At 35.4% G+C, this 19,431-nt stretch overlaps 2 protein-coding genes across 3 annotated transcripts in view; both read left to right on the plus strand.

Annotated features, from left to right (window-relative positions):
* LOC136038634 (lysine-specific histone demethylase 1A-like) overlaps positions 1 to 19,431 on the plus strand; it is a gene marked incomplete at its 3' end in the record, with an annotated part of 406,525 nt that overhangs the window by 211,147 nt on the left and 175,947 nt on the right.
* Positions 11,599 to 19,431, plus strand: part of LOC136038633 (transcription initiation factor TFIID subunit 2-like) — an 80,807-nt gene continuing 72,974 nt past the window's right edge. For both annotated transcript variants that reach the window (XM_065721876.1, XM_065721878.1), the window contains exon 1: positions 11,599 to 11,700. In XM_065721876.1, coding sequence (XP_065577948.1) covers positions 11,666 to 11,700 — 35 coding nt within the window. In that variant the 5' untranslated portion in view covers positions 11,599 to 11,665. The remainder of the gene's footprint in view (positions 11,701 to 19,431) is intronic.

A 19,431-nucleotide genomic window follows, 5' to 3' on the forward strand; every position in this document is an offset into this window, starting at 1 on the left:
TCGTCATTTATATTCCCTGTGTCCCGGTGTCCCGGTCGTCATTTTTGTCCCGGCCGTCATTTGTGTTCCGGTATCCCGGTCTGTAATTTCTCTTTCAGTGTCCTGGTCGTCATTTATATTCCCTGTGTCCCGGTCGTCATTTGTGTCCCGTTGCTTTGTTGATGGTGATTGCTAATCGAACATTCTTTGTGTCCCAGTCGCTTTCTCTTTGAGTGTCCCGGTCGTCATTTATATTCCCTATGTCTCGGTGTCCGGGTCGTCATTTGTGTCCTGATGTCCCGGTCTGTAATTTCGTCAGTCGACAAATATGACGTCAGTCGACACACAAACATGACGTCACTCGACACACACACTCATAGACAACTTATTTTTATATATATAGATATGAGGGTGTTCAACCCCTCGTCAATAACTCGCTCTTTACACTAAAGCTTAAGCTTTGTCCCAATTCCTTAAGAATGACCCCTGAATGACGAAGGCCGTGGAATAAATAGTTGAAATAACTAAAAATACTTTGAAAAATTAAAAAAATTAATTTTTTTTTTAAATTACTATAAAAATACTAGAAGTTTGTGAACCCCTTATAGGTGTAATAATTTTTGTTCGTTTTAAGTTTTAATGCTGCTCCTTACTTTCAGTTGAAATGCTTTTTCATATTTTTTCATTGTTTTTTTAAATAATGCCTGAAAATCCTGCACCCCATTCATGGAAATTATCTTCTCCCATTATAAATTCCTCCATGGGAAGTTCCCCCACATAATCCTCACCCCTCACCCTCCCCCACCAACCACAAAATCCCTGTGAAAACTTCTTTACACTTCCCAATAACCATTACTACATGTAAGCAGTGGTCAAAGTTTGTAACTTGTAGCCCTTCCCATGACGACTGTGGGGGAGCAAGTCGTCCCCAAAGACATAGTTATAACTTTTTCTCTATGTTGAATAAATGGCTATCGCAGAATATTAATCCGGTGACTTAGGGAAAAATTTAGCGTGGAGGGTCTAGGTGCCCTCCAATTTTTTTCGTTCACTTAAAAAGGGCATTAGAACTTTTCATGAACTTTTCATTTATGTTAGAATGAGCCCTCTCAAAAGATTCTAGGACCACTGGGTCGATGCGATCACCCCGGGAAAAAAACAAACAAACAAACAAATAAACACGCATCCATGATCTGTCTTCTGGCTAAAAATACAAAATTGCGCATTTTTGTAGATAGAAGCACGAAACTTCTACACTAGGGCTCTCTGATACTCTGATTCTGATGGTGTGATTTTGTTAAGATTCTATGCCTTTAGGGTATGTGTCCTCTATTCTCTAAAATAAGGCAAATTATCTCAGGATCATAACTTTTGATGGGTAAGACCAAACTTGATAGAATTTATGTATCTAAAATCAGTATTAAAATACAGTTCTCTTCATGGAACTATTGGAATCAAAATACCGTTTTTATAGAGTTTTGGCTACTATGGAGACGGGTCGCTCCTTACTACAGTTCGTTACCACGAACTGTTTAGTGTCTAGGATTTTCAACCCATTAAAAAGTTTAGTGGACCATAAGTAATCCCTTTTCAAAAATGTTAGTAGTTCGATTAATTCGAACTTTATCAATAAAATTGAATTTTTCTTGACAACCTTTTCACTGGAATACTTTAAGAAAAGTGTCAAGTATATCCTAATCTCTTTAATGAGCTTCCTGGGGGCCATCGTTGGACAGAGATCACTGTTGATTTTAAATTTGATTTTAAAGCGGCATTTTTCAATGTATACTATCTTGAAATTAAAAGGCGAATAGTTCTTATCAATCATTCGGCCAAAGCACACCTTTATAGGACTATGACTATGATAGAGTCATTGTATTATATTTCAACAATACTTTCTTTACGTGTGGATTAACAAATTCATTACCTCGATCCGTTTTAATTTTTCTATAACAATCCTGGTCAAGACTACTTTCTATAGCTGTATGAATTTGCTCACCTCTTTTCATAGCGACTAAAGACACTGATTACAAGTGGAATATGTTTGTAGGTTATACTGTAACATCTTTGAATCTCACCTAGAATTATAAGATCTGCTTGCATTATATGAAGTGGGAAAAAAACTCTAGTTTTTCCATAATGATTACCGCTAACCCTATGATTTCTTTGCAGAGTATAACTTCGTTCGTTTTGTATATATTCTCTCCTTCTTTTAAGTCGTGTTACTTGAGAAAGTGTGGTGGGGGATCTTAGACTTCCCACTTCATCAATAATTTCATAAACACGTTTCAAAACTTCAGCCATTTTGTACGTAAACACTGAGAGTCATGTCTGCTACTCTTTTGCATACTAGTGAGGGGTGGTGCTTGCGAAGGGTTGATATTAATACGTCTTCGCTTTTGTCTCATCACTGCTGTTGTCATCGAACCATTGTTTTTACTACAACTAGTAGCGCTAAGCGTGCTAGTATTTCCAATATGGAATTAAGATCTTCTTCTTCTTCTTTTATTGTTAGACTTCTATTTTCCATTAAGTTCTTTAGAATTCGCTTATTGGTAATAAGAGTTCCCACTTTATCAGTATTTTTATAAACACGTTTCAAAACTTCCAGCCATTTTGAACGCAAACACGTAGTTTAATATCTGCTACCCTTTTGCGTACAAGTAGGTCGTCATGATGGCACTGATTTTATATCAGTATGCCTTTGCTTTTGTTTCACCACCATTGGTGTCAAAACATTGTTTCAACTATTTCCAAGATTGATTTAAAATCTTTGCTATGTTCCATTAATTTCTCTAGAATTCGCTTATTGGTAATAAGACTTTTCGGAAAGTTTACTTCGTAACCATTTAACTTTTTCCCTGAATTATAATTCGTTTGCCTTTACCATCGACTTGAACGTGTTCACTTTCCATGAGATCTTTCAAGAGTCTTTAACTTTGTTCACAATATGAGCATGGCAATAGGTCTCTAACACTTGAAAAAACATTGAACAATAAGGAATCTTCTTCTTTTGGTTGTTTTTTCTTGTTGTTCCAGAATCTTGAACAGACTTTTCCTTTTTATCAATGGTACTTAAATTGAACAGTGTTATGGGATAGGGTTTATGTATATCCACTCGTCGAAGTGCATCTTGAAGCATAAGTACTTTTTTTTATAATCGGCAACAATCTCGTCAATAATGAATTTACTTAGATTGTCTTCAAAGTGTTCCATTTGTCAAAGGGTGAGTTCTATTGGCGTTAAATTATGTGATTAAACCATTTTTCTAGAGAAAATTGTTTAAAAGCCATGTAATTATTGGCAGTAAAGTTGTAAAAAAGGTACCACCCGCTTGGAGAAGACGTTTTCTTTTAAATTTTAAATCTTCTCCTTTGTTATTGATTCTTGTCTGGGCAGATACAATAAAAATATGTTGCTTTGTCTGTTGATTAACTAATTCTGGCAATTGAACATTGTCCTCTGTTAAATTTAAACAAAGATCAAGTATAATAATAATGAATTCTTTGTCAATATCATGTTTAAGTATGGCTGTCCTAAGTTAGAGTTTTGAATTGCTTAGAACGGAAAATAAATGTTCATTTTCATGTAGTTTCTTCTGTGTCATGATTGGAACGAATGACCTTTTTTTACTGTGCACTAGAAGATATACGGTAATTTCATTGTCAAAAATATCGGTCATTACACGAAAATCCTCGGGTATATTCTGATTTAGATCCAATAAAATGTAACCATAGGGTTTATTTGTTGCTTGGTTGTATGCTTAAATTAGAAATTTTGGAGTGCCGGGATATATTTGTCTATTGAGAGTTATTAGAGAGCTTTAATCACGGACAACCCTATAGATGATGTAGTTGCACAATTCAAAGCAAGCGTTTTCATACTTTTGCTCTGATGAAAAACGCTGTAAAGAACTAAGGTTACGGACATTGTCAAACAGTTCGTGGTAACGAACTGTAGTAAGGAGCGACCGGTCTCCATAGTAGCCAAAACTTACTGGGAAATTACTCTCGAAGGTGGTGTTCTACCAAGGCACTTTAACCATACCATTGTTAATAGCAGTTCATCGAACGTAAAAAAGGGTCATTGGTTATGCATCTTTCAAACAGGTAAGAATATAGAATTTTCTAATCCTCGTGGTTTACCATATGTATTCTACACTCCGCACTTCATCAACTTTATTAAAAGTAGTGGGAAAAATACTATTCAAAACCAGAAGAGAATGCAGGATTTGATGAATAAAATCTGCAGTTTTCATTCACTGTTACAATGAATTTTACAATGAATTTGAACTGTTACAATGAATACTTACAATGAAATACTCAGCATTTACGTGGACAAACCTGGCCTGAATGACTTCCTCGTGGAAAATACTCTTTCATACCTGTATAATATTGATTTCAATATCCCACGAATAAAATGATGTAAAAATGTTTGTTAATTTTCTTATTAATAAAACTGTATATATACATTAAAAATATCTTTTTTCTCCTCTTTAGATTTCTTCTTCTGCGCATAGGTAGCTGTCGAGAACAACTAATGGGAGTAGACCATCCGAATTCACTGTGTATTGATCATGATGAACAAAGTCAGGGTCACAGTTTCTACCGTACAATGTAACTTCCCTCTTATTGTATCTCTTTCCGAAGTCAATGATGTTTTTCCCCCGTATTGTAGAATTCACGTGTTTTAATTTGCTTATTTGAAGTAATGTCATTTGCAGTGTTTTCAAATGGAGAATCACTTTCTGTAACAGCCAAATTAAAGTCAGTAGGCTTATAAAAATAGTAACCATTGTCTGTACAACGATGACATAGAAACCAGATTCTCTTCTCATTCCAATAGTTGAAGCGTAGACCTCATTCTTCCTCCTCAAACACTATGAAACCACGACGATACCAGTGTCTTAGAAGCAAACTAAAATCTCATTTCGGTTTTTTTCTAGTCATATTAGATAGGTATTCTCCCACTAATCACATTTATCATAGTGACGATTAAAGCATAGGAATCCTCTAGTGTGAGATTCAAAAATCTCTTTAGGACAGGAATTGCAATCTTTAGTTTATACTGTATATCCTCTATGTAATTTACAGGGTGGCATAACTTACACTTTTCATTATACTCGTCAGTCATTGTGCAACTATTACATGATGACCAGCTGCCCAGTGTATACATGCATAGTGGACATGTATAGAACATTTTTTCACTGTTGACTCTCTCACTGCCAAACAGAAACTGACTTAGGGTTGATAAAGAGAGTGTTCTTTTCTAGAGAAAGAGGAGGATTAATTGTGATACATCACAATTTAGATTAACTGAATCTGTTTACATAGGATTTTCTAAATTGTCGACTTATTTATTGTTCTTATAAAAAATCATTTGGATAGAATCTTAAATTATCGTTGGATTTTTGAGACAGTGTTGAAAAGCGAATCCACAATAACATTTTGTTTTGTTTCGATTAGTTTTTCAGTAAATTGAGTAAATGCGTTTGGGTCACGACTCATATGCGTTATACAATAATTCAAAGTCGGAGATTCATCTTTCATAATACCATCAAGCATTCTTTGAGAGAATATTTTCTTTTGCACTGATAACTTTTGAAAACGATCATTTAGTTTCAGTCATTTTTCCAAAATCACAAGATTCCGCATGATATTCTGTTTCATAAATCAATCCATTTTTCAATCCTAACACTCTGACAGTGTTAGGTTCAAAAATAATGTTTGGACTAACAAATCCAAAAATTATTTCTACTTCGGGATTATCCCTAGAAAGAGGAACGGTAACCTACTAAGAATATGTAACAAGAAAAACGTTTTTTATTTAGAATAGTTTTTATTTCATAATTACAGCAATATATCACTCATTTTTTCACACATCGATTCAAGTTATTGTCCTCAATATATTCCACTATTGCATTTAAAGAAGCTTGAAGTCTATTCATATGCAGTATATTAAGTTATTCTGCAAAACATAACAGCTCCTCCAATTCGAATTCTCTCAACGATATCACATATCTTGCATACATCTCGTCCCATTCAAGGCTTAGTCGACATCCTCTTGTAATTTCTACTGCTACTTTTTGGTAATCTTGTTTTTGTATCATTTCTGCTGCCCGCTTCACTATCAATTCCAAATAGTGTAAATATACCACTCATTTTTATTAGTAAGCCTAATCAAATAAAAAAATTGATGAAAAATCTCTGATCCAAAAATCCTCCAGACAATTCAATCCCGGCGAAAATTTAGCCCTGGACAGCTACCCTTAAAATCTCCACGCATAAAATAGAGTCGGTAAAGAGAAAGTAAGACAAATAAATAGGATTTCATACAGGAATTCCGGCTAATTACCCCAGTGTGAAATTTTCCCTGACAAGTTGACCCCAGAGTCTTTCCTCCCCATAGAACATTTTCCCGTGTAAATTCCTCCTTGCAGAAAATTCACCCCCTCCCACCATAAAATGTAAGCATACTTCCTAATATTTCAAAAACTCTCCCAGGGTGATATGGGTGACAAGTTTTCTCCAAAGGTGAAGTTATTCGGCCTTTTAACTATGCTGAACTAAATAGCTATCTCAAAATTTAATTGGACGATTTTGGGAAAAAGGGATATGGCAGGCGGCCTAGTCACTCTCCAATCTTTTTGGTCACTTAAAAAAGGAACTAGAACTTTTAATTTCCTTTTGAATGAGCCCTTTTCCGATATTCTAGGGCCTTTGGGTCCATACGATCACCTCAGGAAAAAAACACGCATCCGTGTTTTTTGAATTAACAAAATAGGGAATAGTTGTGGGAAAAGTCAAAGTCATGGCCAATTGTAGAAAAATCCAAGACAGATTTTCAAATTAAGTGGGCATCCAGTCAAAGTTAATTTTACCCCTTTGACTGCCGCTGTTACTGTCTCCCATTTATGCTACACCTCTCAGAGCATGCATGTCACTACACAGTGCCAAACTAGGGTCAACCTTGTTGGAGGGTCTCTCCGGGGAACACACGGCCTCTCACACAACCGCCTCTCTACTTCAGCGCTCTGATCTTTCGAAATATTCGCTTTCTCTGTTTTCTTCAGTATTTTCATTTGGCCTTTAAAAACCCCATTTTTGATCGTTTTCCTTATGTTATGGAAGGCCATTGTGGTTCAAGAAATTATCTTTAACCCATTAAGTGGAGAAGGTTTGTAACTCATGGGACTTGTAGACACGCCAGTGAGCCCTGTTGAGTGTACATTTGAGGGGCCTTCTTTCTCTTTCATCTGTATTTATGGCCCCCGGTGAGGGTGCCTCAGTTTATATTCGGCATTCTTTGGCATTCGAAAAGGCAAAACCTGGGTCAGTTATATAGAAGATCACATGCAAATTTGGTAGAAAGGAAAGGGCAAATCACTAAAATTTAGTTCTTGAGTTGAGGTTTTACCATATTTTATGAAATTTTCCCAAATTGTTGGGTACCTAGGTACAAAAACAAGCAGTAGAAACTACACAGATCTACGTTCGAAAGTAGCGAATATAGAAATATGCAGCACTTCTTTTGTCAAAAAAGCAAGGTAGAAAATAAAATTTGCAAAAAAATGCGTTTTTTTTGCAGCGTGAGTCCTCAAGGGGTATTCAGCCCTTTATACACTTGCAGGAAAAGATATAGAGGAAAATTAAAAAGTTTGTGATACCTTGGATGTGAAGGAAGACTTGTTTTGTGAAGAAGTATCAGCGACATTACTAAAAGGAATTAAAAAATATAACAACCACCCAGGTGCCGATTGTGTGGTAAATGAGTTTCTTAAATATGGTGGCTCTGAAATTAGTAATAAGTTACTAAAGATTAAGAATATGATTTTTGAAAAAGGGGAAGCATCAAACGATTTTATGAAAACCATAAATCTACCACTGAATAAGAAAGGTAATGAAGTGAGTGACGAAATTATCGATGTAGTAGTCTGGTCTCTCTAGGTAGCAAATTACTTAGTAACATGATACGTTTTAGACTGAGAGATGCTGTAGACAAAGTTTTAAGAGAAGAATAGTGTGGTTTTAGAAAAGGTAGAGAATATGTCAGCCAAATTTTCACTCTTAGGTTAATAATTGAGAAGTGCCTTAGTTTTCAAACGCCCTTTATTCTCATTTTTATACATTATAAGCAAGCGTTCGATTCTGTTGATAGAAGAGCCTTAGCAAAGGTCTTAACCTAGCATGGTATACCAGAAAAATACACTAAAGTGATTAGTGGTATGTACGAGAATAACACTGCTGCGGTTAAGGTAGGAAATGAGGCAAGCAGCTGGTTTTGTATTATATCAGGAGTTAAGCCGGGTTATGTTCTATCTCCCTATATATGGATCATTTTGATGGACTTTGTCTTAAGGAGCACAGGAAAGCCAATGGGAGACCACAGAATCAAATGGAGAGGAAAAACTTTCCTGGACTTAGATTATGCTGATGATTTAAGCATCCTAAATGAAAGTGTGAGCAAAATGAATGAACTTTTAGAGGTTTTGCGAGTTCAAGGTGCTAGAATAGGTTTAAAAATTAATGTTAAGAAGACAAAGTCACTAAGGCGAGGAATAAGTAAAGATGAAAAGGTGACGTTGGGTAACAAAAAGACTGATCAGGTGGACAGCTTAACATACCTTGGTAGTGTTATTAGTAAAGATTGTGGGAGTAGTGAAGATGTTAAAAGTAGTATAAACAAGGCTCAGGTTGTTTTTTTTACAGTTAAAAAAGTTCGGAAGAATAGGAAGATATTTCTGCAAACCAAGATTAGAATATTGGAAGGTACAGTGATGACAGTGGTCAAACATGGCGCTGAAGCATGGACGCTCCGAAAATCGGATGAAGATTTACTAGATGTTTTCGAGAGAAATTGCCTAAGGATTGTTCTGTGGACCCGGCTGACTGACAGTATTTCAAACAGTGGGCTATGAGAAAATTGTGGTTCAATCCCGCTTTTTAGGGCTATAATGAATGAAAGGTTGAGATGATTAGGGCACGTTCTGCGGATGAAGGATGACAGGCTGCCGAAGATTTTGTTTTTCGGCCAACCGTCTAAGGGTAAACAGAAAGCAGGTCGTCCTCGTCTGTGGTGGAAGGATGTCATAAAGAAAGATATAAAGAAAATAGGAACTTCCTGGGATGGTGTAAAGAGGGATTTATACTCTTTGAGTATATTGGGATGGAGGAAGAGCAGACGTAGCTGTGTTGGCATCAAGCGGCTTGATGCTGCAGTGAGTTCTTAGTACTAGTTGCATTTTCTTTCAAAAAGCCAAGAAAATTCTATTGGTAATGGATATTCGACATTATGAAGTGAGGTAAGGCTCAAAACCCAATCTACAATCCCTTGAATGAGGCTTATCAACGAATCCACCTATTTTTGGCCAGGTGGCGCGAAAAAGGGACAAAGTGTTAGATATGGACCCTGCAAGTCTGCCAGGGGGAGTCATCGGTACTTTTGACCCCAAAACCATCTACTTCTCATGTATGCATTAGTGAAGAAAATTTTAAAGTTGGGTCCGATTTCAACTTTGAAAAACAAATTATTAAAATAGATAATGAATTGGTATCATCTATACTACGTTTTGGTTTAAAAGAAATATCTTCAAAGAAAGAAATTTAGGGAGAAGTAGTTTGCGCCTGAATATCTTACCGTTTGGATAGAAAGGTGTTTGCCCGGTATTGACGTAAACACTTGCTGCAAATGCTGCCAGAAGAAAAGTATTTGGGGGCATCACTCATTTTCGTAGGCATGCTGAAATTAAATTTTATAAACAAAATCTTAAGAGCACTGACAATGAAGTAAAGTTGTGGAGAACAATAGATTAGTTTTGAATAGTAAATCAAATAAAAGTTGCTGCTTAAAGATAAAGTTATTAAGTTAAAAATTGGTGCTTGCTGCAAGGATTGGGTCAAATAAGCAATGGATAAGCATTATTGACACGTTACCTAATGTCTTTAAAGCTCATACTGTTGCCTCTCAAACTTTTAGACTTATTGAGAGCCCATGAACCAACACAAATGGTTTAAGCAAAATCTGATTGCCCTTTTTGTCTTCGAGAGACTAAATAATAGCCAAAGCTTAAAAGAGTGAAATTCTTAATTCTAGTCGATGTAGGTAATGAAGTAATGACAGGAATGAATTTAAGTTCTTAGTGATTATTAGTGGGTATTTTGTCTTCCATTTAGATGTATTAAAGTAAGGTTTTCTTACTCCTTCTAAAGTTTACGATGCCGCTGCAAATTATCTGGAGACACTTGTTCATAAGTTATTCAATGAAAAAGCAGTCCTGTTTTCGATTATATTTGGATATGCTTCCACCTAACATCGTGCCAATCCATCTTGACATATGTAATTATATTACGTAAAGTGCAGAGTGACGAGCAGAACTGGAAGAATTTAAAAATTTTCTACAAGTTGCGGAACATCAACTGCTCTATCCATGTACCACAAGATGGTTAGTATTTCAATTAGTTGCTGACCACTTGACTGAACGATGGGTAGTTCTCTCCGAATTTTTTAAGACATCATTATTAGAGGGAAATGACAAAAGTGCTGTCAATCTTTATTTGGGTCTGGTCAATCGAAAAGTAAAATTTTTTTAGAGTTTAGTGTTTTGTCTCTTCTTCAAGAAATAGGAGCTAATTTCATTAACAAAAGTGAACTGAAACCTGGAAAAATCTGTTCGTTTTCGATTGATTTTTCGAATCCTTAAAATTTCATATGTATAGAAGCTATGCATTTGGGTTCAGCATTTCCAGCTCATTTTTGAATATAGAATACGAGCTTAAAAGTATTGAAAAGGACAAAATCGAGGAGCGCCAAGTGTTAAAGGTAAAAACGCAGCTGTTTAGCGTTTTATATCAAGCTCCAAACCGAGATACAGTTGCGAATCAACTCTAAAGACTCTTTTTTAGATCTAATTGACAGTCGTTCTCCAAGTGTCGCAAAGTACGGGGCAGTAAATTATTTTTATTTCTCTTTAAGATGCTCAAACTATACTTCTCTCATGTCACTCTTGACACTTTAAACACAGAGTGGAAACATTTTCGTAGAAGCTAAGTGCAGGAGATTTGCGTGTTATATCTGAATAAAAACCTAATTTTAAACTACGTAAAATTGTTCTTTGCCTTTTTATTACAAGGTATGCTAAAATACATCTTAAACAATGACAATCTTGAAAAGAGTTAAGGTGCACTTTTAAACGAATTAAGGTGCACTTGACCAAATACGCCCTATGCACATACACCTGATTTGTTTCATTCCTTCACATTCTCTGGGATTTTGCTTTAACAAGTTGAATGAAGACCAGTTTAATGGCTCGGCTATTTATTTTATTGTTCTTGAGCAGAAACAAACAGTCATTCAAAATTATTTGAATAAAAAAACAAAACAAGTTACACAGGGTCTAAGCTCAGATTTTCTTAATACATTGCTATTCCTGCTGCAAAAGCAAAAAAGCTTCCAGTTCATGAAAATTATGAAAAGATTAGGTGGGATGCAAATTTTTTTATTGACAATACTAGAAAATGAAGGTATTTCTTAAAATCCGGAGGAGACATTTTTTTTATTTTTTAACGAAATTTGTATTAGTAGATATTTTTATAATTTGTTCGGACGCTACAAACTTTTGTCGTCCTCTGGCAACCGAACTGGTTCCTAGCAGAAAATCCAAATATTTACCACATGTCTATGATAAAATATGAAAACTGAAAAATCTACCCGACCTTATAAACTGTAAGTTAATATCCTCTAAAAATAGCTGTTTCAAAAAATGGTTTAAATTTTAGACAAGGTGCTTTTTGATATTTTCCAGAGTAATTGAGTCAAGGCAATATGACTCAGGACTGGCTCCAAAACCTCATAATTTTGGCTTTCCTATTCTTCAGGGGCTTAATTTGCTATTTGAAAAGGGGGAGTAACTGCCGCCCGGACCTGAATCCCCCCAGCTGTTGAAACTTAGGTCTTCTAAAATCTTGTCTAAATTAGGATAGGTCTATCCTACATAGTTCAAGCATCAACAGAAACAGATCAGTTTTTGTTTGTATACCTTTGCCTTCATCATACTATACAGGACATTTTTGGTAAAATTCTAGTTTAGTGACTTTTGGTTATCTTGGAAAAGGGTTAGGTTAGGAAACTGAAACTTTCAGGGATGGGTCTAAAGGCTAAAGTATGTCATTGGAAGGTATTTTGAAGTACTTACCTCCCCTTCCTCTCCTTCTAGAGGGTCCTGACCTTTGATGACCTTTAAAAATATGTGTGTTATAAAAGTGAAACCTTGCAAAATAGATCTTCTGCTTGGATTAAGCACAACAAAATTGTTTTCAGCTTCACAAATTTGCTCAATCCCAATTTATAAGGTTTTAAAGATATGCAAATACATTTCCCAAATTTTGAAAAAAAAACCATTGATATGGCTCAGAATTCTACTCAAATAACAAGAATTGCATTTTCAAAACTAAAGGCAGAGAAAAAGCAACTGGTATCTGAAAATTGGGTAAAATTCTAGTTAATTGACTTCTTGCTATCTCAGAAAGGGTTTTGGTCAGGGAAATGAAACTTTCAGGGATGGTTCTACAGGCTAAAGTATGTCCTGGGAAGGTATTTCAAAGTACCCACCTCCACTCCTTCTCCCTCTAGAGGGCCCTGAAGTTTGCCTACATGACAGGTCTATACCTATTGAAATTTTGACAAAACAACATTTTATCTTAATTTTCAGTTATTGGCTGCTTTTTATCTGCCTTTAGTTCTGAAAGTGCAATTCCTGTTATTTAAGTAGAATTTTGAGCCATATCAATGTTTTTTCAAAATTTAGGAAATGTATTTGCATATCTTTAAAACCTTATAAGATGGAATTGAGCAAAGTTATGAAGCTGAAAACAATTTTGTTGTACTTCAATTAAGCAGAAGATATATTTTGCAAGGTTTCACTTTTATAGCACACATTTTTAAAGGTCAGGGCCCTCTAGAGGGAGAAGGAGTAGAGGTAGTTGCTTCAAAATACCTTCCCAGGACATACTTTAGTCTTTAGATTTATCTCTGAAAGTTTCATTTTCCTATCCACAACCCTTTCTGAGATAACAAGAAGTCAATTAACTAGAATTTTACCAAAAATTGAGGTAAAATGTTGTTTTGTAAAAATTTAAATAGGTCATGTAGGCAAATTTCAGGGCCATCTAAAGGGAGAAGGAGTAGAGGTGGGTACTTTAAAATCCCTTCCTGGGATATACTTTAGCCTGTAGACCCCTCCCCAAAAGTTTCATTTTCTTAACCTAACCCCTTTCCAAGATAACCAAAAGTCACTAAGATAGAATTTTAATTTTCACTGTCAATTTCACTTGATTTGGGAAAATTGGCTCCAAATTTGCCTGCTAGGATTTGGATGAAGATACACTACTGCTAGTCCTATTGTTTTTCATTCACTACATAGACAACAGTTTTATTCAAGCTTAAAGATCCAAGTTTTGGTAAATTTATTCAAGCTTAAAGATCCAAGTTTTGGTAAATTTTTTGGTGTTCAGATTATTGACTTATGAATAAAGTAAACATACCTCTTGATGCATTTTTTAAGATCTTTACAAATATAATATTTGCTCCTAGCCTATTGCAAATTCAAATTCAAGCCCTTTTTGAACTCTTGAAAATGACCAAAATATTTCTAGTTTTTGCATATGAAAAGGCTTAAAACATTGGTTTCAAAATTATTGTTTCATTATAAATCGATTTTTTATTGATATATAATCCACAAGCACTGATTTGCCACAATTAAGTTGGATAAATAAATAAATAAATTGTACAATATTGTGCTGTTTTCTTCTTCCTTGACTCTGAATATTCAATTAAAGTATGTATTTTTGACAAAATATTATACTATGTTTTCTCAGTGCCAAAATTTGTCCAACATTATGATAGTTAATACAGAAAAACAGAAAAACTTTGAATGTTTTTCATGCAAGCAGAAAAACCTTGAATATTTTTCATGAAAACAGAAAAACGGAAAAAAAAATGAAACAATAATTTTAAAAGTGAAAAAAGAATAATACCTTTATTATTACGGTTAAACAATCTTGGAAATTTAAACCAGCTGGATATCCCCTTCATGTGAATCCTCATCAGAATATACTCCTTGGTTGGCTTCAGCCTCCTCTATTCTAGAAGGTGAGGGCTCTGACCCATGGGGTTAAAGCTTTTTAGCTTCAATAAAAAAATAATGCAGGTGCTATTCTGGCTCATAGGTTGCAAGGAAGAGGAATCTAGCAATGTACTGCTAGACTCCTTGTCCCCAACCTGGCAATTTTTCTTCAGAAAGCACCATAGCCTCTCAATACATTGGGTGTGGATGGTCACATCCTCAGGGTCAACAAAGTTGTTGGAGTGATTTATTTGGCAGTGAGTAGAGCAGAGTTATAACAGACTAGAGTATGCTGCCCAGCAGTCCCTTGTAATTATTCAACCTGGCCTTATGTATTTTTGAATGAGAGGGATTAAAGTTTCTTTATTGTTTCATTATAATGGTATCAATTCAAATATTTGGAAAGAACCTTAAAAAGTATATTGAGGGGTATGTTCATTGTTTAGCTAACAAGTTAGTCAAAACATCCCTAAGTTTATCAAAATATTCTTTAAATTAGGAAAAAACCTTGAATCAAAATTAAGGAATATGTTTATCTTTGTGCTAAAAGCTAAGACAGGTAAGACTATCTTCTAATTTTAGAAATAGATAAGGAATAGAGACAGGAGCTTCCAAGCAAATTCACTGTGTTTTAGTATGCTTGGCATGTGAGTGAACTAGCTCATTTATTGTATGTTTTGCTTCATTGATCTTTATAGGGAGTGGTAGCTGTAGTATATATTACTTTTATTTTTTCAGCTTTACTCTTTTGATTTTATATTCTTTCCTTTTGGAACTATTATGGTTTGAATTTCTCCCCTTTGCCAACACTGTGGATGCCTTGTTGTATACTGATAGTATATCTCTTTATTGTTCTTGTTCCTTTTTTTCTTTTTACCTGCCATAGACATATTTTCAAGAGTTACTCCTTTGGTTTAGCATAATTTAGGCTCTTGATCCATATCCAAAAGTCCCATTCACTTAACTGCCCCTCAAGACAGCATAAGGTCCCTTACCTATAAATTTAATAAACAAAAGGGCCATTGAATTAGAACCTTACTCAAAGGCCTATGAATAATATCAGATTGTCCCATAAACATAGGCATAGAACATGCAGGGAGGGAAAATTATTATTCCCCTTATAGGTTTGGTGCAATTTTTACTTAGGTATATGAAGGAATAGCCCATATAAATCTTCTAGGAATCAATCAAGCAAAGAAAATAATGACGTTTGTCAAAATTTTATCTTACGATATGTCTAACAAATAAAAAGTGTGTACAAGAAAAACTTAAGCAAGCTTGAATTGAAAAAACTCAATTTTAAATGCATGCAATAAATTTTCAGATTCAGCAGAATCTTACAAAAATGGCAGAATTTTTCAAGCTCACTACAAAATGTGCAATTATAATATAAAATTAATTTTTCTTAATTAAAATTAAATACAAAATTAGGGTTCAGGAAAATGGCTTTAATATCCAACCTTAGTCCCCCTCTATGGCACTGAATTTGCACTAGCTTAGACATATTTTGTGCCAGGTCAATAACATCTTTGCAAGTAGACTTAAAGGTTGAATATAAGCGTAGAAAGATAGTTTTATCCTCATATCACCACTTTTTACCCTAAACTGAACTTTCACCTTGCAGTCACTTTTTAAAACAAGGTAATATACCTGTTACAGGCAGGCTGCTATTTCACCAGTACTACCTTATTGGTATTCTTACTATAAGTTAATTATCAGTCATCAGCAGTTTTTTGTAGTCATTAGTGGTATTTAGTTGGTGGTTCACTGAAAAGATCTGCCTTTGGATTATTAGAAATTAAGGTATTAATGGCATGACACTAGCATTGCTTATATATTTTGGAAATCTCCAGCATTTGTACTTTACAATACTTATCTTTCTTCAACTTTAGTGAACTATAAGTTAAAACCTGTTTTTGAATAGTGTTATTGCAAAGAAAGAATAGGTTCTTGGTACCCCTGAAAAGAGATAGAGATGGTCAATCTAAAAAATATTTTAATGCTGTCCTGGACATATTCCAGAATATATTGTGTTAAAGTATAGGTTCTAAGTGAGGAGACCAATTAATTGCTTTTCTCCCTTATTTTGATATGGTTAAACACAGGTCCAATTGGTCCTCTAAAAAATCATTATAAAGTTTAGGTTTGAGTTCAGTAGACATGGAAGCCATGTTTGTACCTCAGAAGAATATGTTTTATTATCACTGCACAATGTGCTTGGCTACCTAGTAAATTGTCAAAACCCATTAATCTAGGTCCCCCTTCATCATTTGGAAAAGTTGTACTCTGAAAATGCATTTTTTTTTTACATTTTAAACATTTAGTTATGCTATCTTTAAAAGTTAGCTCTTGGACTTCAGCTACATTGTGAATAATGTTCTATTCTCAAGTATAAAAGAGGGTGAGAACCAATTATTGCGGTTGTTATGTTTTGAGTCTATTTTACATTTTCACATAAATTGTTTTAGCCTCTGTCCTTTCTTAAAAAATTTAGAAAAAAGCTCAAGTTGTTTGTAAACTCTTCATTTTCACTAAATTAATTGTGTTGTGGAATCAACCACTTTTCTTTACTCCTGCTCTTCCTTGCTTATGATGCTGATTTTAGTTAATTATAAGAAAGTGGTAAGGGTCAAATCTCTATGGTTTTTATGGAGAGTTTGGAGCTCCAACATGATTGAAAAGTACTATTTAACATTACACTATGGGAAGCTGCATTGCATTCTTGCCTAGAGCCAGAAAAGATAGTCTTCACATGTCCTTCAGTCAAACCCTACAGTGTGGGAGCTGAAGTGGAGTTTCATAGTATTTGTCAAAGAGGACAATCTGATGATAATCCATCAATATTTCTGTTCTTTGAGCCATGATTCTGCTTTTGTATTGGAAGCTCCATTCAAGCTGGCAAGCAAAGAGGCACCAAACTCAAATTGGAATTGGAGCAAAATCTGAAACTGCATAAAACATGCAATAATTCGTTCGCCCCATTATCCACATACTTTCTTAGAATAGTTATGCAATATCTTCGGTTTATTTTAATGGTTTAATGGAAACCCAAGCAAGCACCTACAACAAAAAAACATATATAAGCAAGCAAATAATTATAAGCACAGACAATGCACGTTAATAAGCAGAGCTTCAAGCACAGCAAGTCAATACTCTGCATCCTCCTTCTTTTGTTGATAACATCAAAGGTTGAGCCTGGTGGGTGGCTTTGTAATTCGCCCAGAACGCGTGGTGCCGCGTAGCGGCTGTCTTGTTCGTTGGGTTAGGTGCGAAGGGGATCATGAAGGAGACTCTGTAGTGGCAGCATCTGCTAGTGGGGTAGCGAATCTTTCGGCGGGTGCAGTTGTAGCACGAGGTGGCGTTGGGAAATTTGTGGGACTTGACGGGACGCTATGTGGATGTTCAATTCTTATTTGGGCTTGAGGAGATACATGGGGTTGATCTCCAGGTATATTGGGTTCTGGGGACGTTGCTTCAAAATGCGGCTCGGTGGACATACTTTGGTTTCTCTCTCTGATCTGTCGCCTGTTCTGTCTGTAGACCTTTCCATTCTCTGTTTGAAGAATGTAGGATCATGGTGCATATTCGTATTTTTTCAGTATCAGTGCTTTCTGCCACCTAGCATTGTGGTCGAGCTTCACCCACACAGTCTGATCCTTTAGCAGTGGTTTTAGGTCCTTTGAGTGTCTATTATACGACTCCGTTTGTAGTTTCTGTTGTCTTTCTCTGGCTTGTTGGAAAGATGAGGGTGGGATGATCTTGGAATTTAAGTCTCTGGGAAGAACGGGTAAGACGGATCTGAGTTGTCGGCTCATCAGAAACTGTGCTGGCGAGGCTAGCCCATCGACTGGTAGTTCTAATAGGATCTTGTGCTTTAAAGTTCTAATTTTAAATTCCGACCAGCTCCTGTGACATTGGGGGGAGTTGGAGGGGGAAACCGGAATTCTTGGAAAACGTGAAAATTGGGGTATTTTTATCTTACGAATAGATGATCGGATCTTAATGAAATTTGATTTTTAGGAGAAATTCATGTCTCAGAGCTCTTATTTCAAATCCCGACCAGATCTTTTGACATTGTGGGGAGTTGGAGGGGAAATCTTGGAAAAACACTTGGAGTGGAGGAATCGGGATGAAGCTTGGTGGATAGAATAAACAAATGTCCTTGATACGTGATTGACAGAATCGTACTGGATTCGCTGTCTTTGGGGGAGTTGGGGGCAGGGGTTCAGTGATTTGGCGAGTTTTGTGCTTCTGGACGTGCTACGACGATGAAAATTGGTAGGCGTGTCAGGGAGCTGCACAATTTGACTTGATAAAGTCGTTTTCCCAGATTCGACCATCTGGGGGGCTAAAGGGAGAGGAAAAATAAGAAAAAGTTTGGTATTTATAACTTACGAGTGGGTGATTGGATCTTAATGAATTTTCATATTTAGAAGGACATCGTGACTCAGAGCTCTTATTTTAAATCCTGGCCGGCATTAAGCCTCTTATTTTCCTTTTTAAATCAATCTATTGATTTATAGAATTTTGTTAGAGCTCATACCATATGATCTCTTGGCTCTTAGCTCTTCTCGCCTCGTCACAAGTGCCATATGAGCTCTTAGCTCTTGTTTAAAAGAAAAACTACTCCTAGGAAGTATTGTTTTAAAAGTGTAGTGTGTTGAATCCATAGCAAAGAAACAAAATCAAAGCATTGCTCCCAATACACTTGTAGACTTGCAAAATCCACAAGAAGTTGCTACAGTATCTCACGTTGTCAGCTTAGATCTAGTTATCTGACAATTAAAGCAATTTTTAGTGAGAAAATCTCATGCTATTTGGTTGGCTTCAGGTTTAAGGCGGGACAGCAAATACTATCTTAATACTAAATTATTAAATACTAGTATTGTTAAGTCAATACTGACTGTTATAAAGCTCTCTATTCAGTCACCTAAACAGCCTATGTATCAAAAAACTAACTTGGGAAATAGAGTGCAGAAAATAAAACAAAAAATGACACGTAAATTAAAGCCAGTTAAACCCAGATTTTATGATCAAAATGGAATAAAACGGTTAAATAGAATTAAAACTGCCCTCAATAATCATTTTATAAATTCGAATATTGTTTTGTTGCATCTAATTCAAGATCATTCCATGTCTAAAAAAATTATGTGCAACGAAATAATCAGTGTCAAACTGACAAATAAATGTAGGTGTAGTTACTGTATTTACTATATTTCCTGGTGCTCTTATACCTAGTGTTGATCTTGTAAAAATGAAAAAAAATTATTTAGCAAGTAGCCTAAGAGATACTTGAGAACTGTGTTCCAAATGCAGAAGTACAAATTGGCACC

The sequence above is a fragment of the Artemia franciscana genome, chromosome 18 (genome assembly GCF_032884065.1).
Source record: "Artemia franciscana chromosome 18, ASM3288406v1, whole genome shotgun sequence".
Lineage (NCBI taxonomy): Eukaryota > Metazoa > Arthropoda > Branchiopoda > Anostraca > Artemiidae > Artemia > Artemia franciscana.